Here is a 23708-nt window from a genome sequence, read left to right on the forward strand (position 1 = left end):
TTATTTAAACTATCCAACAGATCCGAGGGCTTTACACGATATTTATACGTAATATATATCGGTACGAAAATATCCGCGCAGCTGCAATTCCCCGCTTCCTGCATCGCTCGCCGCGTACTATAATTCCTCGCCGCGGAAGCTAATAATTTCATGTAAATAATCATCGATCATTCGACGGATTTAGACGGAGCGATACGTGGCGCGCGACAGAGGGAGAAACGACCGAGGCGGGGTGTGCGCGAGGTATACAGTAATTATATCGTATCGTTGCGCAACTCATCTCGACGCAGCGCAAAACGTCCCTCGATTTTTTGCGGCCTTCCGCTCCCGTCTTAGAGAATTCTCGCGGAATTCGAGGTAATGGCCGTTTAAACCGTTCGCGGTTCCCCGGCTACGTGCCACCAGTCAACCATAGCAACATTGTTGCACAACGATGTCTCAGACATCTGTTACGGAGCCACCGCTTCGTAGGTAACAGTCTCGCGAAAGTTGAACCGCACGTGTCGTTTAATAGAGCACCCTTATTTATCGAGAGGTGGAAAAAACAAAAGAATTCATCTCGAACCGAAACATTTTTCGAGAGCACGAATACGCGCACGTAACGACGGACATTGACGAATCATCTGAATTTCCCGTTACCCTGTGTGTCGTAAGAGAAAAAGAGAAAAGAAAAGAGAAATGGAGGTAAGAAGGCGTTAAGAAATTATTATCGTACGTGTGGTCGGTGCGGCGGCGAGGAAGGGACTAACGATAAAAGTAAGCTCGCGCGGCGCGTCGAAGGGTAATGGTCGAGCGAAGGTGGCCGCACGGTGTGTTTCACTGTAAAATTTACCTTTGTCGTTTCGCCTCGTGCTTTTCTTTTAATAATCGCCACCGGCCGGCTGCGCGAGCCACGCTTAAAAAATATTACAATGTTCATACCCGAGCCGAGGAGGCGCTTTGTTCTTCGACAGCCACGCTTTCGTCGCTGGAACTTTGCGGCCTTCTCTCCGCCGAGAGACGTCACCGTGTACTTTATACAAAACGATTCCTCTCTCTCCCTCTCTCTTCTCTGGACACGGGATAAATAATACGAGTTCCGTGAAATAAAAGGGGGAACCGTCGAACCTGGGCCCCGCTCTTCCCTCGGAATCGGCCAATTAAACGTCAACCGTGAATTTACAATCGTCCAGCGAAATTAATCGATATCGCTAACGGTTAAACGAACTTTTAGATGTACGTGCGCAAAGTTTGTTTCGGCCCATTCTTCTCGCATCGATTATTCGTTCGTTCGAGGCGCGCGTTCACGTTCGCGAAAACGAAATGACTCACCTGACCGCCGATTCTGCATCGCTCGAATTCTTTCGTCCGATACGAAACACGGGGAAGACTTTAATTCCGTGGTCGTCGGTAGCCTTTTAAGTATCCTCTAAACATCGGTGTACATTAGCGTCATAAAGATTAGTTTACGGCCGACATGCGCATCCCTAATGACGATCGTTTCCCTCGAGAATGGGAATTAACATAAATCGATCGCCTAGTCGAGAGGATCATCGTGATGAACACGTTACCGAAACGGACCGCTCTGGAACCCTAATTTTTATTCGTACCTAGCGCCAACACAATTTCATTCCCTTCGACCGTCTGCTACGCCAACCGTGAAATTTTCGTTCTCTCTTACCATTGAGAAAAATCGAAGAAAGTATAAACCGGAGAGCAGAGCTGCCTGGCTGAAGCTCGTTTACAAACTCGCAAAGGCCACGAGGTTCGAAAGGACGCGGAGGGCGGAGCCCGCTCGGTCACTCGGCTCGCTTCTCTCTCACCTTTTTTCACCCCCTCCTCCACCTCCTCCTCCTCAGAGTTCTTTTAATTGTATCTCAAACATAGCTATTCGATCGTGCCAAACACCGTGTAAACACGTGTAAATTTTTCTCCATCTGTCTGCCCCCTCCACCCACAGCCAGCCCCTTTACGCTCCCTCTTTCTATTCCACGTGCATCGTCTTCCTCGAAGCTACTGTCGCACACCGTCCTCTTCTATGGATCGCGGTGTGTCCATCGACACGTTCCACGGAATGGAAAGGGCCCGTCCGTATGACGTTGGATTGTAATTCGTTTGACGAGCGGCCGTGGCTGCATGTAAATCCTCCTCAACGGTAGAATTCCCATATGGCCGGTGGTAAAGTCCGCGAGCGGCTCGGTTTAGCCTACACCGCTGGAATGCGTCTGCGATCTTGTAAACTGTTCCAGGCATCCGCAGAATTTTTAACAGCGCCCGCCGATTCTACGTCATAATACAAGTCATTTAAGCCCCGCCGTAGGGAAGAGAGATCCGAACGAATCTCTCAATACGACGTGGCCACCCTGTTCAACTCGCGAAACCGCAATCTTAACGAATTTCAGATAACACCGTACGTTCCGTGGCTACACGAACATCCCCATAATACTTGATCCGACCTGTCTTATCTTTCGAAACGATTAAAAAGCATCGAATACACGCGAGCCTTCCATTACTACACCATTCCAATTGTTCCAAGATTCGACGACGCACGAAGGAACCACTCTCTAAAAGAAGAAGTTGGAAACGAAAAAGAGAAAAACGAAACGTTTCATCAACCCGATGCCCGTTAACCGGTGTGACGCGATCGCGAGAAGAGATTCGTCCCCGTCCTCGAAGGCGACGTATTCGCGATACAGTTGTACGCGGAACGCGGTTCTCGTACCCGGGAGGGAACGAGCGGAATATTAATCGCGTTGGCCGCGAGATCGCTTCTGCTGGTCGCGCGAGGAAGCCGAGCCCAGATGCGCGTCCTCCTTTCTAACCGCGGTGGGTATCGGTATCGACGATGGGTCGACGGATCGAATCGGATCGGATCGGATCGGAACGGTGGCTAACGGCTGGCGGTGGAAAAATCGATCCGCGGTAGGAAAGGTTTCGGTCCCGTGGGCTCCAAGGACACGGAGGCCGAACGACGACCCTGGTCTTCCGGCGGCGCTCGTTTTGCTTTCAACTCGCGTCTGGCGAGTCGCGCGCGTAATTGTTATATACGAAGTTCTTACGTCCACCGGCAATCACGTTCATTACTATTCCTGTTTTTAGCCCGAACCGTGGGGCGAGAGAGCATTGTTCTGCGTCCGTGCGCGGCGGGTAATAGTCGGTCATACGTAGGTGTGCAGAGGGGGAGGGGCGAGGAGGGGTTGAGATGGGGATGGGGGCTGTGGGGAGAGATCCACTGTTCGGAAACGTCCTGGCCGCCGCGGCGGAGATCTCACGACACGATCTCTCTTTCTCCGGACGGGGGAAAAGAATACGACACAGGGAGCTAGGGGTCGTTCGTTCGGTAAAGGATCGTGCGTTACGTTTGGTTTAAGGACGACTTTACGGCCCACCACGCGCACGGCTGTAAACCGAAGTTTATATCCGAGTTCAAACTGTAAATCACCGATTCTTCCGTTTCTCCTTTTACACGAATCCTCCCCGTACTTCCTTTCTTTCTCTTTTCTCTTTCTGTTCCTCTCGTTCCACGGGTACGGCCGATCATTTTCTACGCGACGCTACTAAAAAACTGATTTATTAAACGGGACACGCGCGAACAAGAGGGAAACAGATAGAGAGAGAGAGAGAGAGAGAGAGGATGGGAGAGGATCGCGTGTTTCTCGTTCAATTAACAATCGACTGGTTACGAAGAGTGGAACACACGATTGGATCGCGAGCAGCGATTTTTTTTTTTTTGCGGAGCGGTCGGAAGATATGCGGGATTGGCGCCGTTTCGAGTATCGTCGACGCAGAGACGATCGGTGGGACGAAATCGCGAGAAGACGGCGATGGTAAAGGCAGGTGGATCCCGCGATCCTCCCCAGTGTGTGATTATCATATCATAATAACGGCGCCTGCGCTATTATGCTTTTAATGTAGCGCTACGTTTCGGGCCCGACAGAGAACCGGAGGATCGGCTCAGCGACGGATAGTAGAAAAATTAAGGTATACTTTACGGCCCACCGAAAGCATTAAGGCCGTGCTCCGAGTGCTACCGTGCTAACGAACATCCTGACATCTACCATAAAGAACCCGATAATCAATTTACAAATTCTACTCCATTCCATTAACGTAAAAACAAAACGAAAACAAAAAAAAAAAAGCCCGGCACCAATTAAGACGCATTAATAAGTACCGTAAACCGGGGAAGAGTAAGAGGGTTCGGTATTACGAGCTGATTAGCCGCGGCGATTAGACGATTCCTAATCGATAGTTTGTTTGCACTAAAATCCTCCGACATTCTATTGTCCCTACTCTTATCTCATTTTCACAAACGAGAAAAGCCACGCTTGGCAATAACGACGCGACCACCCTGCGAACACTTTCATCGCCCAGTTAAACGCGAACCGTTCCGAATAGCCACGTATCACGGTGGTTCGCGTGAATGAAGCGAATCACGGTGACCGCGAGAGCAGTGGAGAGGAGAGAAATCGGAGGGCAGGTCGTCGGATCGCAAAAAGCACTTTCACACCCGGTATACCGGGGACGAGAGGAGGAGGGCTGGGTTTGGAGAAGGCTCGCGTACGGGGAACGAAAGAAACGCAGATATAGAGACAACGACGATACGGCGAGTTTCTTGGCCAAGAGGCCTATATAGCGGAGGCGCGGACCAGGCATTGTTGCGAGCCTCTTTTCAGCTCTGAAAGCGGAGGCATGAGCCAACGAAGCTGACCTCGCGGAGGTACGGCGGACCGGCGAGGCCTTGGTAAACGGTCCCGCGATGTGTCGGGTATCGTGCCGCCTGCCGCGACGGCTGACATCCCATCCCCGTGCTCGTATCGCGCGGCCCGCCGCCGATTACCTTCTTATTCGTCACCGAGAGACGTCTACCCGCGGCCGGCAACAAACGTGTACACTCCGTCCAGCTCCTCTCTACCGGGCACCACGGTTGCAACAGGATTTCGAAACGGACCGTTTTCTGCCTCCTGCCGAATCTTACTGGGACATCTTGAAAAGGGGACCGGTCTTACATAGGGATGCTGGCGTGTTTACCATTTAGCGGAGACACGGCGAGTGTCACCGTTTCTAAATAATGGCGCGGCCGCCGCTATTTATGGCCCCGGCGATGTATGAGACGTTCGAGATAATGGGAGCGAACTTCTACGATTTCGTTACAAAATAATTGAGACGTTCGCTTCCCAGGCTAACGCGCCTGGGACCGCTGCGAATTTCCGAGAGACGCCGGGTTCTCCGTTTAAATCGCGTCGCTACCCGGCTAGAACCGTTTCGCGATACACTTGACGCGGTCAGTTTACCTATTCTGCTCGTTCCGCGTATGCAAATCAGAGGACGTGCGTCATAAACGAGTAAAAGTATCGCACCGTGACGAGGTGGCGTTTGCTTGTCCCTCGAGGTGGATCGTATCCACGAGCAGGCGAAAAATGTGAAATCTGGCAAGGGGTTTAAAGGTAAACCCGGTTTTCTCGGAAAGTGCCCTCGTTAAGCGGCCACTCTATTCTCCACGCTTCGCGCTGTTCATTAGTGGCTAATATATCCTAATAAAAATGGCACTGCGCCGTGAATCCCGGCTACCCGGCGAAGGTATGCTCGAAACGCATCGGTAAAAGGGAAATAAGATCCTCTGGAGGTAGGACGGAGGCGGTGGAAGGGTGGCGAAGGGGACCGAGCAGCAGAGCGTGCTGATTGTGCGAGGGAGGGCCAGGCGGGTTAAAAAGAGTGTCAGCCGGTAAAAGACGGCTGAACGAGATGGAGAAAAAAAGGAGGAGAGGCAGCGGGGTAGCATAGAGAATACCCTCATTAATAAAGGCTCCATTTTGAAGGTCATCCAGCGGTAGACGCGAGGCGAACTTTTGTGCAGGCATGAATTAGAGCGCCGCGAGACAAAAAGCTCTAGGCAAATGTGCAATCGGTACAATGGTACTTGGCGGCCATTGTGCCGCGGTCGAGACTTTCGAATCGCAAATAAAAAAAAAAAAAAAAAAGATTAAGAGAAACAGAAAAAAAGAAATGGAAAAAAGCAGGACCGTTCGTGCGTCAAAAAATTCTCTCATAGTAGGGCCACTTACAAAACGGACTAATTCCACCCATGGAAATGACCCTCTCGGTGTATCGAGTGTCGCGTTTCCCTCGACTCCGCGAATCTTGGTATGCACCGAGCTCCTGGGAGGAAGGACTTCGAGAATCATCCACGGGCTGGTTAGCAGCGCGACGCGCGCGGAATTATTACGGGGACCCTTTAATTGCAGGCGCGTTCGCGTTCTTTTTTCCTATTTATTTTTTTCCGTTAAAAGGAGGAGGAAACAGGAAACAGGCACACCGCTTGGGAGTACACGCAATCATCGGTCGTCGTCATAGTTAGCGATCGTTCAAGTTAATTAGCCATTCAAGTAGAACGTTATTACGATGCTATTTACGTGGTTCCGAGGCCACCGCAGGTTTTATCCGACGCCGGGACACGTCTAACGGGGCATCGTAAACCAGAAGGGCCGCGACAATAAGATGATATAACGTTCGGTTGTAAATGCGATCGCGAGCGGGAACGGGAGGAGCGAAACGGAAGGGGGCCTGAAAGCGGTTAAGGGGGTGGAAAGAGGAAAGAGAAAGAGGGTATCGACGGTGGTTTTTACAGCGGTCGAAAACGGCCCCCGTGCACGTTCCCTCTTCGTTTTTACGCGTGTCAACCGGTAACGCTCGCCGATAGTAGAAACTGTAGATACTTTATAGCCGGTACCGTCCGCCCGGATACTTGCCTGGATATTTACGAGTCCGCTTTATAACATAAAACGACGCTAGAATTCATTACTTTGCACGTAATTACGGGGCACGATTTATATACTAAATGCGACAGGAACGAATACGTGGGCACGAGAAGTCGAGCGACGAATCCGTACGATCAGCGTGCTGTTGCAATAGCGCCACGGTGATTAACACCCCCTTGTTCTCGTTCGATTTCACCTGGTAACGCGGCCGTAATAACGTTTCCCTCCCCCCGCAACCCCACCCCCGTCGTCCTTTTATCGGTTGCCCATTGATTATTCAGTTAATTAACACGCGAGAGAGTAGTAACCAGTCCGATTCGCCCTTGATTCGCGGTTCACCTTTGAGTATCCTTCTCTATTCGCCTCTCTTTGTACCGTACCCTTTCTCTTTCTCTCTCTCTCTCTCTCTCTCGATCTCCCTGTTCCGTTGTATCCAGGTACCTTTTTTGTTTCACGCGTGGACTCTCCCTTATCCGCAGATTAATCGACACGGTTCGTGTTTGTTCGTCCGTATCGAAATGATTCGCGGTCGTTTTCATCGATGAGTTTCGCTTTCTTCTGGGCCAATATTAACCTTTACTTTCAACCGATCGCCGGCACGATAATTAAATTTATCGCGATTGTTCTTCCCCGTCCGCGATCGCTCGTTCCATTTTTCTTTTTCTCGTTTTTCCCCCCTGGTTTTCTCATTTTTTTCACCGTTCCTACGGTAACGGTAAAAGCATACACGCGCACCGATGCACGTGCGAACGATCTACGGGTGGCACGGGTTCGCTGCTGCTGCTGCTGCTGCTGCGCTTTCGTTGGACCGGTATCGAGCGTTCAGTACTTGACCTTCGATTATCATTCCGTCCTTTCTAATACCCCCACCGTGGCCAGTCGCGCTCTAAATAAACCGTCTAACCATATTATCGCGGTTTAGAAAGTGGCGCCACGGAAAAGTCGCTATTTTTCCCGGCGGCTCGCCTCGTCTCGCTGGTAATCGCGGTTCTATCCGGCTGTATCGCGCGCATTGCGATCCCGCCACCGGTATCGTTTCCCTTAACCTCTTGTTTCAGTAACCACCAGAGAGAAAGAGAGACACACCCGTGTCCCCGTGCGCCGCGAATTATGGCTCGAATGAAATAAACCGATCCCGTGTTCGCGATAGCGCTCACTTTTTTTTTTTTTTTTTTTACCCGGGACCGTATCCTCGATTGGTATCGCGGGGTTCGTACGGCCGGATCTTTTCGACGCTCGCGACGTCTCGGATCGGCGTTGAACGTTAAACGCCGCGGAGCCGTCGAGGAGGACCCGTAACCACGGATCTTCTTGGTTACGTTTTATCTCCGGGGTCCGTGGATGATTTAGCAACGACCTCGGGTCCCGGTAATCGGTCGCGTTCTCGCATTCCAATAAATTCGACGAACAAACGGCTCTACTTAAAGCTGCCGCGATAAAACGAAACGAAGAGAAACATCAAATTCTGACCCGGAGGAAAAATAAAGAAAGAAACGGAGAACGCCGAGGGGAATTAAACTCGTCCGTGACGATCGGACACGGGGAGCAGATACGTCGTCGATATCGACAAAGCGAAGAAGGGGGGAGAGTATAAGAGAGAGCGAGGGAGAGGGAGAAGGAGAGCGTAGGAAGGAAGGAAGGAAGGCAAATGGTTGGAATTCTTTGAAGGATCGCGGTGCGCGAGACATTTCATCGTAATCTATTCGTCCACTTTAAATCTCGATATTTTTGACGATACGGTGGACGGTGGGTCGTCGATCAATTTAAAACGAACCCGAACCGGCCGCCCGAACAGTCGAGGATCCCTCCTGTCCGGGCAAAGTCTCCTCTCTTCTCCCCGGGTTCGGCCCGATCTCTCGCCTTGTGAACCGACTTTCAAGCATGCGAAGCGAAAGAGCCGCACGAAGCCTACGGCTAGCATGACGGGAACCAGAATGCTTCGTTCCACCATCAACCGAGAACGAGGCTCTCTCGAGAGAGAGTCTCGAGGATCCGAGTCGAAGAAGCGAGTCAAGCCCCGAACCCCGGGTCTCAAGCTGAGAGAGGCTGAATTCCACACTCTATAGCTTTTATATTGCCTTTGACTATGCGAGCCGTTGGCTATAAGCGACACGCGAGTTCGTGCAACTTCTTCTTCTTCTTCTTCTTCTTCTTCCTCCTATCTTCTTCCTCTTCTCCTCCTCCTCTCTCTACCTCCGTCTCTTCGAATCCTTCCTCCTCGTCTACGTTTTTTCTCCTCTCGGCCTTAACGTGTGTTATCCAGGCTCGCGCGCCCGCACCCGTGCTCGATTCGCGCGCGATTTCCTTCTCCGCGCCTTCACCCTCGAGAGAGGCAACATTTAATTATGCATCTTGCTGGCTGACAGCCTGAATTTCGTGTGCTGCATTTCGTACGTGACTCTTTAGACCAGCGGCCGCCGGTGATTATAACTTTGTGAATATCTTCCCTCGTACGAGATCGTACCACACAGGCCTGATTTCCCTTCTCTCCTCCTCTTCTTTTTTAGTTCTTTTCCTACCGTCGCGTCCCTTGCTACCGCCGCTGCCGATCTCGGTTGCACGTTAACCCCTCGCGCGACTCTACTACCGCGGCTATCCAACGATTCTCGCGAGGGAATAACAGTATCGCGATACACCCTCCTGTTTCGCGTGCCGTATCTCCACCGTTCGCTATCGGAATTCGCTCCAACTCGGGTAAATCGCGTCCGATCAAGGTCGACGCGATCTCTCCCTTGTCTTCTTTTTTCGTACTCCCCCTCGCGATCGCACTCGCGTGTTATTTCGCTCGTTACTCGCGAGGAGGAAACAACGCCCGCGGTGGAGAGAACCGCTTAAATTCCTCATGAATGAAAGCGAATCGCGCGCGTACCCACCCAGATGAATACGAAGGAGTATCGTTCCGCCCACGATCCACCGGAGATACACGATTTAATTTCCCCGCGGTGGTGGTTCGCCCGACGCGGCGTTACTTTTCAATGAATCCGCGGCCGTTCGATTATCTAACATTTTTCCCGCGTTCCCGCTGGAATTCAATTCCATATTCCAGCGCTGTCCTTGGCTAGGCGCGCGCTCGTGTGTTGGCTACGAGCTACGTGCGAGTCCGTACAAGTACTCGAAGCCCTTCAGCGACTTCGAGGCATCGCCGATGGCCGCGCGCGCTCTCTTCCTCGTGGAACGCATCGTGGTTTCGCGCGACCACGAAAATTTCGCATAAATCCCCGAGAACTGTACCGAAGAAACGAAACGAGACCCGCGTAGATCGCTCGAGATAATCGAAGAGCAGCGTGGTCGATAATTTTCGATCGAACGCGGATAACCCAGGCATTATCGCGGGAAGAAAATCGCAATCCTTCGCGTACTTCCCAGCGGCACGTTTTCCCTCCGCCGGTTGATTTATATTAACTCATCCGTGGATAAAAAGCCGGGGCCACGGTTTTCTTTAAACGGAATCCTCCATTCCGCCTCGCGCTACAACACCGCGAACAGAGAGAGCCCTCCTATCTTCGGGTAATCGGTTCCAGGAAATTATTTATAATGCTAGCCAGCCTATCGACTGCCCCTGACGGGAGAGGAACGCCGGTAGACGTATCCTAATCGTGAGATAACGCATCTACGGTATCTAAGAACCGTATAGAAACGAACGCGTCGATCGTTGCCGGTAACCGGCTCTATGATAATTACCGGGACACGCAATAAACGAGCCAGGCCACCGAAACGAAAATCCTCGGACACGAGCTGCGAGCAGTCCCTCCGGCTGAGCGAGCGGAGGATGAAGAAAGACGGGTGGAACACGCGAAACGATGGACGAGACGCGGGTACAGAGAGGTACACGGTGTTCGACGAAATTTCAAACTCGACGAACCCTGAAATAAGACCACGATCGAAGATCGGAGTAATTACGTTCACGCTTTCGCCGTTGAGAGATCGGATACTCGTGGATTTATCAAGTTCTCGAACGCGATCTCGTACAGTTCTCCGTTCGTTTTTCGCCTCGATTCGACTGCAGACCGCAACCGCCACCCCGTATAAGGGAGACCACGAGGAGAAGCCCGTGCGGGGGTTATTTACGACGCCTCTCACCGTTTCCTCGACGGCGTTTTTCGAGGTTTCACGAGAACCATCGACGCGGGCGACGTCTCTACGACGCGCGACAGCACCGGCAGCAACGGCGGGCAAAGAAAATCGACGAAAGACAGGGCAGACACCGCGTACGGTGGAAGGAAGGAAGGAAGGAGGCGAGTTGAAAAAGGAACGCGCGACGAACCGAAAGAGGCGCAAGAGTCTCGGAATGCCTTTTCGAGTTTCTCGCCAAGTGGCCATCAGTTCGAAGCGCCGGTCATCCGAGCCAGCCGGAGTCAAACGAAATCACACGGATTTACATATTATGATTTACATCCTTGTCCTCTGCCTCCTCTCCACCTTCTCCAAGCGGCGTCCTCGTCTCGCGTCCCTCGACCGAACTCTACCAACTCGTCCTCCCTTTTGTCTCTTCCTCTCTCCCTTTTTCTCGCCGCCTTTCTCTTACTTTACGCTCGTTCGTCCATCTTCTTCGCCGCCGTTTTACTTTTCTGGAATCGCCAAGAATGAGAAACAATCTGGGGATGAGTTTGGAACTCTATGGGAATCGCGTTCACCCGCGTGTAGCCTAAAAAGCTACCCCTTCCAGTGGGACTTAGAAGCAATAACTCGAACGTTCGTTCAATCTTGGACTTTGCGGTTCATTTTTAGTCAGTCGAGGAAATTCGTAACGGTTGATGGTTTCAAGATGAAACTGAGAATCGTACAAATGTTTCGAGTCGCCTTAATCGCGTTTACACGTTCCTATTATTTAAGAGACGTTGTTCGTAGCCGAGGATGCAAGCTTTTTTTCTCTGTCGGTTTTCAATAAAAAGTTGTTCCCGCTAATGAACGAGGCGGTCCGCGGCAGAGAACCGGCACGCTAATTCGTGTAACCGGTGACGAGTAACACGCGATTAAAAGTTTAGCATCGATATCTCTCACGGTTTTTGTGAAAAGAGAGGAGTCGTTTCAATTAACAGATATATGCAGTTAGCAACTACCAAAGGGAACAGACGGCCGGCGGTGTTTGGAAATTCGGGACAGGATTTTGACTCGGGCTCTAAGCAGGCCGTGGCGCAGCTTTCTTGGGCCTTTCACCGGTTCCTTCCACCGCGAGTCCTTCTCGTGTTTTTCTTATGCTTGTTCCGTGGAAACTTTAGATGCCGTCAACCGGACGCTAATTGAGTCGTAGAGATAACTTCTATTTTTTTCCCTTCCTCTCCTCTTAACTGTCAGGTTCTGCCTCACGCGCGATCCGAACAAGATTAGGATCGGATAGTCGAGGAGCCGATCGATCGCAAGGAACTTCCGAGAGGCTTGATCAGCGTGCCCGCATCCGAGCAACCCTTGCGACGTTTGCTTTAACGAATTCGAACAATTCTTTGATACGCGCCTTTCGCTCTTCGACTTTCTTCTGGCTCGCCTCTCGACATCCTTGGGAGGAGGTTCGACTCGCTAAGGATTCGCTCCTACTCGAGACTCAATCGCGGATCGTTCAACAATTTCGTAACGAATTCAAAGGCAATTCATTCTTATCTAATATTCCGCGCATCGTCTATTGTTCTTATTCCATCTTTTCGAATAGTTTCTCGTTAGATCCCTTTGCCGAGGAGATCCCAGCTCCAAGGTTTGCGCAATAGGACGATTATTGAAGCATCGTCGGAACTCATCCGAATGGAAATACCCTCCGAATATAACCAGGCATAATTACAGAGAGATCGTGCAACGTGTCGCAAGCGGAGGCAATTTTTCTAATTGTTCGGCCAGCGATCGAGTCGGCGGTCGTCGTGGCGCGTTGCACGTGGAAACCTAATGATAGAGGACGGAGCGGACCGTAGGCACGACTCGGAGGAAATTAGCAAATTTTCGAGCGATCGCGAATAAAATGCACGCTCGATCGTTCTCGAATTCGCTCGGTGACAATCGCTAGGAAAATAAAATATCGTCGAAACACGAGAGGGGTCGGACTCATTATCTAATCGCGAAAGCAACCCGATTTATTCCTCGGCTCGATGCACTTAGATATCCACGGCTCGACCGCAACGAAGGGAAACGGAATAATGGGAGCAGAGCATGGAAACCAGCGTCTATTCCAGCGCGTACATGCGGTTCTAAATATAGCTCGCAGAAACGGAACGAAATTCCGGGATTATCGCGCGTGCCGATTGACGCAACGCGAGATCGGCTACGGGGAGAGGTGGTTAATAGCGCAGGGTTGCGCAATCGAAATGGCAGACAACCGGCCGCAATACGCACGCGATATCGCGGCTCGATAACGCGCAACGAATAATCCCGCGGATTTCCCGGAATTCCAATTAACCTTTTCGAACAATTTATGCCCGTTAATATGCATATCGAAACCGAGCGTAACGCGGAGGACTTTCGACTCCGCCACGGCGCGCCCCTATTCGACGCGTTGCCATTCGCCCCGCCGATTCGTAGCTTTATGGTCAAGGTTTTCGATATACGCAATGATAAAACGGTCCAGTAGATAATACGTCCGGGGCGAGGGACACGCGAGCTCGATCAAAGTATCGCGTAATCGCTGAACAATTTGCCAAACGCGTACACCGGGTTCCCAGTCGCGTTGGTGGTTGTAACCACAGGCTGTTTCACAACGGTTTGTCGCCGAACGACCACTCCTACTACTTTCTTCGTGGTACTGTGCGAAACAGGGAATTCGTCGCGAAAATTTCGCGACAGTCTACGGTCGCTTCGGTCCCGTTTTCCAACCACTGGCTACGAAAAATCGTCATGCCGTATCGCAACGAGAGGTCCTGTAGTTCGCGGAGGCAGCAATCGCGAGAACGATCAGAATTGTCTCGACACTCTCGATTCGCAGAGAGATAAAACCTTGCGTATGACTTCGAGGGAGTAATAAGAGTTCCGCGAAACGAAACGAACGGCTGGAAAAGGGGGTGAAAAAATGGCGGAGCCGTAAATCGCGGTGGCGGTAACGGAACGAACGGGTACCGGGCCACGCGATCGGCAAATGGTCTCTCGAGCAGAGAGGGTCGCAGAGGGACACGTGGCGGGTCGCGGGCGCAAATATAAGGCTGTGGCTACCCACGTTATTGGAGACGCAGAAAATCGAGGAATGTGCATGTCGGTGCATTATCGCGCAGCCCACAGCCTCCGGGGCCGAATGCGAGAAACGTAGGTACCGGCGCGCGGCCCGATACGTACGTTCGTGCCTGTACGTATTACAAGGGCGTAGCCGCGAAACGGCACGGCAACGGCCACGGACCGATCGTCCCGCGGCGAGACTTATTAGACGACGAGAACAATGCAGTCGCGACGGGCCGACGCGGAGTTTCACGCTCCCCTCGGACCCTTGGAAAATCGCGCGAGACGAGGGCCCCTCGACTTTTAAACGGTGCCTTAAAACATCCGCCGCGAGCGTTTATCGCGCGTTCGACGTGACTCATTGCTGGTACGCGGGTTTAACGCGAGCTGCCAAGGGTTTATATTATTAGATACCGATACCAGTAATCGCGTGGAATAAAAATCGCGCGAAAATGATCGTCGATTTTAGCGAGAGGTTTTGGTGACTGTCGACGAAACGGTGGTCGATCGAATGGTAGCCGGAGCAACGATCCCCACCGGGTCGCGTACTCAAAACGGACTCGAAAAAAGTATCGGTGACCAAACGAAAAAGTGACAGCTCGCATACCAGGCATTTTTCCGATAACTACTACTACCCTTTCCCCTCTGGGTAGAGGAACGTGTTCTACGCGCCTGCACGCTCATATACGCATACGTACCTACACTCGTGACTGTCGTGCAAGAGTTGTTCGACCGGCGCGTTCTTTTTTATTCTCTCCGCCGTCGCCCTCTCGCCTCGCCTCTTTCTTACTCCTCTCTCGGCGACAAGCGGGGAGGGCAGGTTCGCGCGCGCGACAGAAAGAGCCCGCGAGAAAGAAAGGAGGATGGGGTGAGAGAGGGGAGGAGAATGATAAAGGGACCCCAGGGAGAGGAGGAGGAGGAGGAGAGGTGTGTGCGAGCGGAGAAAGAGACGGTGAAGGGCGAGAGGGAGAGAGACAGGGTGGAAATGACCAATCAAGAGAGGAAACGAAACGAAGGGTGGAAAATAAAAGGGAACCCGTGCGCAGCAACCCTTTCTTTCGGTTCCTTTCTTCCGTTGGCTGGGGACGAGGCGCGCGTCATATCCCACGTTTAAGTAAAGTGCATATACGGGAGGGAGACACGTACCGCCATAAGCCACGTATCCGTATAATTGACGCGACTTTCTCTCCGTGGAAGCTCGATATCGTCGAGAGGCCACCCGGCAGAAGAAGAAGCCGTTCCGTTCTCGCGATCGGTACGCTCGTCCGTCCCCCTTAGCCTTCTACGACGCGATTTATTGGTGATCTTTCATCTACCGACAAACGACGACGAGGAGAACGAGGAGGACGATGCGGAGGAACGACGACGAAATCGGGGAAATTGAGCCGATCGAGCTGAGGCGAGCCACGGGGTCTGGCATTCGCGGCCGGATTAAGAGGTAAACCGCGCGGAATCGTGCGGTATCCCCGGCGTTGTCGCGCGGTCGGCAACGATTAAAATAAATCGACCGTAGGAGAGGAGTATTCGAAAGCGAACCGCCTCATGGAAAATGTCGGTCGAGCGTCGATTGCGAGACGCGGTATCGGAATTCCCGTGGAATGCCTTACGGTCTGATATACTGTATCCCGATACCGATCTAACCGATTCCAGGATACAGCAAAATTTCTAGTCTCGTTCAAGTTCCATGGAAAAATCACCCGTCCGACTAGATGCCACTCTAATACCACTCGTTAATGGGCCAGCTTTTGCTTGACATTATCATTAGCATGAACCGGACAAATTAACCCTTTCGACCACGATATTATATACCCGCGTGTAATCTAACGTAATAGGAGACGACGGCGTGCTTTCCCTTGTTCTTTTTTTCTCTTATTTTCACTCGGTTTTATAACGAATTAATTATTTTCTTTTTGTTCGCGGTAAAATTCGAAAGACGGACGATTAGCGTTAATAGTGTTCAGCGGTAGTTTACGGAGCGTCGCATACGCGCGGGACCTGATGGTTCTCGGAAGGATTAAAGCCAAGTGGCAACGCCACCGGAGGCGGAATGACACGTCGTTGTTACCAGGCACGGTTATCTCGACTCGCGGAAGTTTTACAGGGGCCTGGCAATTCGTCGGGATTTTATGTATCGACGAGAATGTTTCCGTTAAAAAATGAGCCTCGTGCCCGGTGCCGCATGGCCATAAGACGGCACGTAAAGTCGGTGGCGTAACCGGTAGCATCGGCGGTCCTCTTTCAATTAATAACGTGATCATAGGTTGTTAGAGGTTCCTTCGGCAGACAATCCCCACCTCGTCATCTCTTTCCCCCTTAACTCTTTTTCTCTCGTTATTCTACTTCCACGCACGTCACACCACTTACCTTGCACCACCTTTTCTTCACCGTTCTCATCGCCGTGCCACCGTCCTCCTCATCTCCCTCCATCTTCGCCGCACGAGCACAGTGCCTCCTCCTCTTCTAATCCTGCTCCTTCGTTTCTTCCCTCGACCTCGTCCTCCGCTTCCGTGTCATCCCTTTTCCGATTGTTCTGGAATAACGAGTGACGGGGCAATTACAGCGGACCTATTATCGGTAACTACCGAATCGACGAAGGAGCAACAGCATCTTTTCGCTATTTTCTAGCGGGTGGGAACCTTTCTTGCTTCACCCTTCCACGCTTCGTTCTCTTTAATTCTCTTTTAACTCTCGATCGTCGTGACGCGCATTTATCGCTACGGGGCAATCGTATTCATTACTCTTCGTTTGAGCGGTATTGTAATATAATTTTAACGAATTCCGCGAAGGTACGAAATAAAAAATAAGAATCGGCCGAAGGATTTTGAAAAGGATGATCCATCACGACTCTCTGACGGATCTTGCACAAAGAACATCTGCCTAACCGACGTTTCTCTCTCCCCCTCACGCTCTTCGCTTCGTACCACCCTCAACGAAAGGATACACGGATAGAAAAAAGAGAGAAAGAATCGTCGCTAAATTAAGATTCGCTGCGTATGTCGGACATTTCTCAAAGAGGCGAGGGTTAACACGACAATATCAAGCCTTTTACCCTTCGATACTCCGCGAGTTAAACGAACGGAGGCGGACAGACTCTGCTTAACGGTGTATACATTAAACATCTATATTACGCTAATTTATCTCGAGGCTTATCTCTTGGGAGTGATAGGATCGATAGATGCACCCGTGCGCGAGGCAAGAAAATCCGAAACATGGTATACCTACACGCTATTTAATGAACCTAACGGTACGTACGCGATACTCAAAAGAACAGGTAAATGCGATTCTCCAATAATTGCCGCTAAACAATTTTTTTAGCGGCTCTGACTCATGCAGCTGCACAATGCCGAGAGAAATCGAGGAAGGGGATATCTTCGAATGTTATCCGTGGTTAACCCTTTGGCGACCGATACAGCTCGCTATATAGTACGGAGCGACGTTCAAATTTCCAGAAACTCTTCGATACCGGTGAATACCATAGACTGATGGAAAAGAGCGAACCGTCGATTTCCATCGCCCGCCATTTTCCGTGACATACTCCTCTTGTAACGGACACTTAAACCCGCAAGCTGCGGTCGACCCATGCCCATCTCACACGGGGCCGCATCTCCCGGTATAAATTCAATATCCCTCGCCGGTCTCGTTGGCCCATCGGGCGAAAGTCCAGGTTACGGGAGAAAGAGAGAGGCCTCTCTTCTCGTAGGGGAGTAACGACGGGGTAGAAAAACAAAGCGAGCCTGTCGCAGAGAGCCCAGTGACCGCAGTGGAAACTTGGATGGCTTCGCTCGCCCCGCTGGTGTTCGATGCGCCGGTCTCATTTTTTATTCTCTCTCCCCTTTCTCCTACACCCCTCTCTCCTACGCGGGGCGCTTCGTCTTCTCCTTTTTCCTTTTAATTGCATCCTCGATTCGGGGGAAAAAAGCGGCTCGTCACAGGATCCCATATGCGCACGCCACGGCAAGGTGCACCGTCCCCTCTTCTACGAGAGAGACCCTCCGCGATCGTGGAGAGAGGGTAACGTGACGCGAATCCTGCCGGACATTTTTACGATCGATCGAATCCAATTTCCATACGGTAAACGATCCGCTCGTTATCCGGAAAAACTGTTCCCTGGCTGTCGATCGTCGCCTAGAACCACGTTATCCATACATGCATCGGCTACCACCGATTCATCCCTCGCGATGCCTCTCATTTTCCCTTTCGTATTATCCTCCTCGAGTTTTCCACTCTCTCTCTCTCTCTCTCTGATACCAGTTCATCGCACACGGTCGGCTTCTCTGTTCCTTCGTAACTCGGTTAGTAACTATTGCTTCCTCGTTCTCCATCGATAAGAGCTTCCGTGCTTGAACGAACGATTTACACGCGACCGCCGCGCGTTCCTCGCAACCGGCGGAAACGAGGAAAAATCGGACGACTTCCGTGCCGTTCGTTTTGAGCTGGATACGATAAAGGGAAGAGGGACTGGTGGTAAAGGGGGTAAAAGTATACGGGCAAGCGGTCGATCGACTTATCGATGTTGAACCGGCCGCTCGACCCCGTTAAACCGATACACGGGGACAAGCACCGGTTGGGCTACTTGAATTTCCTAATTTAACATGTTTACTATGCTCGCCCGTTCCCGCATAAATTAGTATATTTATCAGGAGCGTCCGCGTAGAATTTAACGTGACCGTTCACGAGTTAATCGTATAGGTAACTCGATATATCTCGAATCTTATACGTGTACGTACACGTATGTACAGCTACGCTACGGGTTTCGCGTAGAATTCCCGGGAGGATCGGCTCGCAGTATGCGAAAACCCCGCGCCCGCGCCCGCGCCCGCTCTCACGCTTTAACTAACATATCACTCGTAATAAAGATACATACTTACAACGCGGACGAGGCGTATAACTGGTTACGCGGTACGGTTACATAAGAGGAGCTGCCGCGATCTGGAGCCGTCCGTGCATAAAGAATGCTCATTAATACGCGTTACGTTGTTGTTCGCCGATGATCGTTGTATTTTATTACGCTCGTGGCCCTGCCACCTCCGTACGCTTAATTTCACCCGCGGAAAATTACGAGCGGGGATCCTCGGTGCGCGTCACGCATTAACGGCGCAAGATCAAGGACGGGGACAGACTTAAGCGCGGTTGCTTCCGTCGGGTTTTATCGAAATTGCCGCCGGTTATTTCGTCTGTCGATTACCGTTAACTGTCGCTCGATCTCGTCGAAAATGGTCGACGAAAGCTGTCGCGCGTCTCGCACGCTGGAATTCTGACGAATTCTTTAAACGAGCGAATAACTACGATCGGTGAATTCCGTCGCTCGAGATATACTCCCTTGCTCGTTCGATTATTTATGAAACGTCACTCGTTAATTTATGTTTACTCGTCTGCTTACCGGCCGCGAGAAAAAGCGGTCGAGAGGGAAAGAGAAACAGAGGCGGTGAGAGAAGGAGAGAAAGAGAGAGAGAGAGAGAGGGAGAGACCGGGCGTGGGTTTTTTCGGATTATTTTCCCGCCATATTTCATACGGCACCGCGTGCCCTACAAGGGGGCGCGTTTGCATTCGATGCGACAGAAAGTTATAAATGATCGAAAGACAACTTAACTCGAACGTAAGCGCAAGTATTCATCGGCGAGGCTGCGGTTTGACGTAGACATATCTACGGCGAACCCGGGGCTCGTCCACGGACGGACCCGTTCGGTGTCGTGGCACTCCGACAGAAAACAAAGCTATTAGTCGTAAGAACCGTAGATATATATCTTATTGTCTCCAGCCGGCTAGACGGAATTACAGCGTACCCTTTAACTCCGCCGTACCCTATGGGAATCCATTCGAGGGAGCGTTATTAACCCGACAGAAGAGTCTCCGTGGTTCGCGCGCCACGTATAGGGACATCCATCGCTAAACAGCCACGAACAGCCGTACGCAACACAGAACAGACTCTTCTCCACCTCATCCACCTTCGTTTCTTCTTCTTCTTCTTCTTCTTCTGCTTCTTCTTCTGCTTCCTCCTCCTCCTCTTCTTCTGTGGTTTAACGCGCCTTCTCCCGTTCTTCGCGTAAAAGCTGTTACGACTTTGAAATTTGTCTGGAAAAAAAAAGAACGAAAGAAATGAAAGAGTCGGCTGTCGCGAAAAAACGGCAACCGTGACAAAAGCAAAGCCAGACGCGAAAGCTATCAGACGCGACGCGCAGGGACTCGAATCTCGTTTGCTAAAAATAGAAGAGCGAACGCAAACGATCGAGCTAATGCACCTCTATTTACTAAATATCTCTATCTCGTCGGAGAAGAATCGAGACGGGGAGAGGAAAAAAAAGGGAGGAAAGAATGAAAAAAAGAGCGGCCAGCCAGAGGGGGAATTATTAGTAGATATATATTTTATCGTCCTCGGTGGATACAGACGGAATTCCGTGGGCTTGAACTCTAGTTTCGTCCCCGTGCTCGTCGTCCTCGTTGGCTCGTTCGATCGGTCGTCGTCGTGGTCTATGGGGGCCCCCACGAAGATACGTTATTAATCGGCCGATGTCAGTGGTTCGACCCCTCATAGAGAACCCATAGGACCCCGTTCGGTAAAAGAGACAACGAGGTGGAGGCGGAGGATGGGGTTGCGGGGCGGTGTGGTGGCTGCGCGTCCGTGGTATCGACTCGGAGCTGAACAAGGAAAGACGGTGGAAGACCGGAGCGAGGTAGAGAGTACGAGCCTGAGAAAAGACAGAAGCGTGTGAGGGAGAATAAAGGGGGAGAAAGAGAAAAAGGGACAGCGGAGGCGAGGCTGTGAAAGAAAGAGGGAAAGAACTAGAAAAGGAGAAGAAGAGAAAGGAGAGGAAGAAGAAGAAGAAGTAGAAGAAGAAGGCGAAGAGGAGGAGGAGGAGGAGGAGGTGGAGGAGGAAGGAGAAAGGAGAGGGGGCGTGGGGCAGAGCAGGGCGAAGGGGGAAACAGAAGAATGGGACTCACTTCGTGCATGACCCAAAGAAACCCCCGCTGAGCGACTCGATCCGATCCGCTGATCCCCGACCGCGCTGACGCAGATACCATCTTTCCTTGCACTCCGAATGCTCTCCGGGCGTTTCTTACCGCCCATATACCTCGCTCCTCTCTCCTCACGGCCGCGACCAGCAAAGAAGAGGGAATATTCTATCCGAGACAGCTATATGACCGCACTGATTTGTCTGCTTATTGTTGCCGGTTCCCCCGTCTCCTTGTTCACCGATCGTGACGATGACGCGACCGGTACCACGGTGGACATTCTTCCCGCGAAACTCACGATTCGTCGATAGAAAATCCCGGGCCCCTTTCGGGGCTTTTCACTTTCCTGTCGGTATAATTATACGCGTGCGCGCGCGCGTGTGTGTGTGTGCATCGCGCGAATAAATAAACTTGATCGAGAAGCCTCGGAAGGCTCGATCGTTGTTTCTAAATCGGCGATCACGATCGAATATCTTAGATAGGAATGTTCGGGTGAAACGGGCAAGGAATTCGAAAGAGTATAAATAAGGATGAATTTAACGTGAAATTTTTGCTGACGGCGACGTTATCGAAACGCTACCGGGTTCGCCGGCGTTACAGGATAAGCTATCCCATCGATCGCGCGAACTATGCCTCGGGACGGGCGCAGGTCGTTTGGTTTATGCTGTCGATTACTGGAAACGCAATTAACGATACGCCGTGGCTTCCTAGAGATGTCTGTTGTCACCGATAGCCTTAGCCGCGCGGATTTCGCATAAATCTAGCGCCTTCGAGTTCCTGCGTATCCGCGTGAAATAGGGGAACCATTAGAAACTGTCCATCCAAGTACAAGCCTCTAGCGCGCGGTTAATTTGTTCCGTGTTCCGGAGTCCTTCGGTTCCACCAAAAATTCCTTCGAACACCAGATAAGCTACTTTCGCTGGGAAAGACTTGGCGTCGCGCGATTTTCGAATTCTGGGCCTCGCGATACGTAAACGGAGCCAGCGAACAGGCTGCTCGACACTGGTAACGATTAATTGTATTCGTGTTCGAGCTACTTAAAGGAGCCACCGAGCAGCCAGTTCCGGCATCGGGAAATAATTAAAAAGTCAAATTTATTCATACACGTGTCACGCCGAAATCGTACGTTCGAACTCTCGCGAGAGCCAGAGAGTGAACCGACGACTATTGTTTCGTCATAACCCGAGAGATACGTGGCACGCCTAAGCATCCGAGGGTAATAATCGATGGCACGCACTTTGTCAATGACGGCCGAACTCCGACTAATTACTAGGAAGATCGATGCGTTCCAACGGGGATTACGTAAGCCCGAAGATCACCTACATGCCTTCCATATTTAGTATTCTTCGACGTCGTGAGATCGTGTCGGTTATGAGGAAACGAGCCGTGAGCCGAATGAATGGAATAGAGGTGGACGGTGCCCGCCCCGTGTTCTAGCCCCCTTTTCGGGGTTTACACGTCGCCACGTGGACCGAGGAACAAATTCGAATTCGGGAAAAGGGCGACCAGGGAGATTATTTTCGGCGATGGATCGTCTCTATGCCGTGCGCGATTCGACCGCGTCTATGTGGAATATCAAGTTTCGTACGGCGTTAGTCCGATATAAATTTCAGTGGACGATCGCGGTAGCGACGGTTCGTCGATCGTGGAAGATGTTGCCATCGCTAGGCGCGATGCTCCACCAATAGTATACCGACCGTCGTTGTTCCCTCGGACGTCGTTTCGATACACTGGCTTCTGGTAGTCACATAAACCTTGACCGCTGACGTGACTGAGAATTTAATGAAATGAGACATGCACAAGTCGGATCGAAAAACTAACTTTCTCACGATTCTTCGCATGCATACCGTGACTTCGCCGCAACAACGGACCGTAGATTTATATTGATTGCACATAATTATATCCTGGCGGCTGACAAAACTCCCAGACAGATGACCCCCTCCAACTCCCTGCAAGGACCTCGATTTATCGTTTACGCTCACCGGTACGCGTCCGATCGTCCGGAGACTTTTCTATCGATCAAATAATCCCGTGCGTTCCAGAAAAATAGCAAGTTTCGCGATCCCGCCTCCTACACCGGCAATTACTTACTACTCGCCGTGGCCAACGGTCAGTTGAGAGAATCGTGCGATCCTCTCTCTCTCTCTCTCTCTCTCCTATAACCCATCGATTGAATACGACGTGTAATTACGAGCAATTTTTCGGATCTGACTACGATTTTTAATTGCAGGTTCGCGTGACGGTTCTAGACAAGAATGACGTGGCACCGAGCTGGGCCACCGGCAGCTGGAAGTTCAAAATCTCCGAGGAGGCGCCCCCGAACACCGTTGTCACGGTGCTGAAAGCGTACGATCCGGACACGATCGGGACCCTGACTTACACCTTGGTGCCGAACCAACGGAGCCACGGCAACGGTGACTCGAGCGGCCAGGACGAGCTACAAAATGAAACCGAGTGTCAGTTCAGGCTCCATCCGACCACGGGACAACTGACACTCGCTGAAGCCCTCGACAGGGAGACCAGAGAGAGATACATCCTGAAAGTTCGTGCCGATGATGGATTGCAACACACCGACATCGCGTTAACCATTCAGGTACGTTTCCTTTCCATACATCATGCCGTTGACTCGGCATAATTTTTTATCCGCCGATCGTGCTTCTAATTAGAACGCTTTGCCCGATTTTTTCGATGCAATTACTCATTTCGGTGCCGTTTCGCCTGATTAACAATCGGGTACGATACGATCGCGATAAGGGCCCTCGCGGATCCTCGACGCCCAGGAAAACTCCGGAGAAAGAAGGTTCTTTTACCCTTATCACGCTTGCCTGCTTCCAATTATTGCTGACGGTACCAACGGTCACGTGAAACTCGTGGAAAAAATAGAAGATGAGAGGGAGA

General features: G+C 51.4%; 1 protein-coding gene across 1 annotated transcript in view; it reads left to right on the forward strand.

Moving 5' to 3' along the window:
- Ft (cadherin-related tumor suppressor fat) overlaps positions 1 to 23708 on the forward strand; it is a 67480-nt gene that overhangs the window by 25268 nt on the left and 18504 nt on the right. The window contains 2 exon segments of the mRNA XM_076895871.1: positions 23041 to 23196; positions 23248 to 23403. Of these exon segments, the coding sequence (XP_076751986.1) occupies positions 23041 to 23196; positions 23248 to 23403 (312 nt within the window).

Source organism: Xylocopa sonorina, chromosome 5, assembly GCF_050948175.1.
Source record: "Xylocopa sonorina isolate GNS202 chromosome 5, iyXylSono1_principal, whole genome shotgun sequence".
NCBI lineage: Eukaryota > Metazoa > Arthropoda > Insecta > Hymenoptera > Apidae > Xylocopa > Xylocopa sonorina.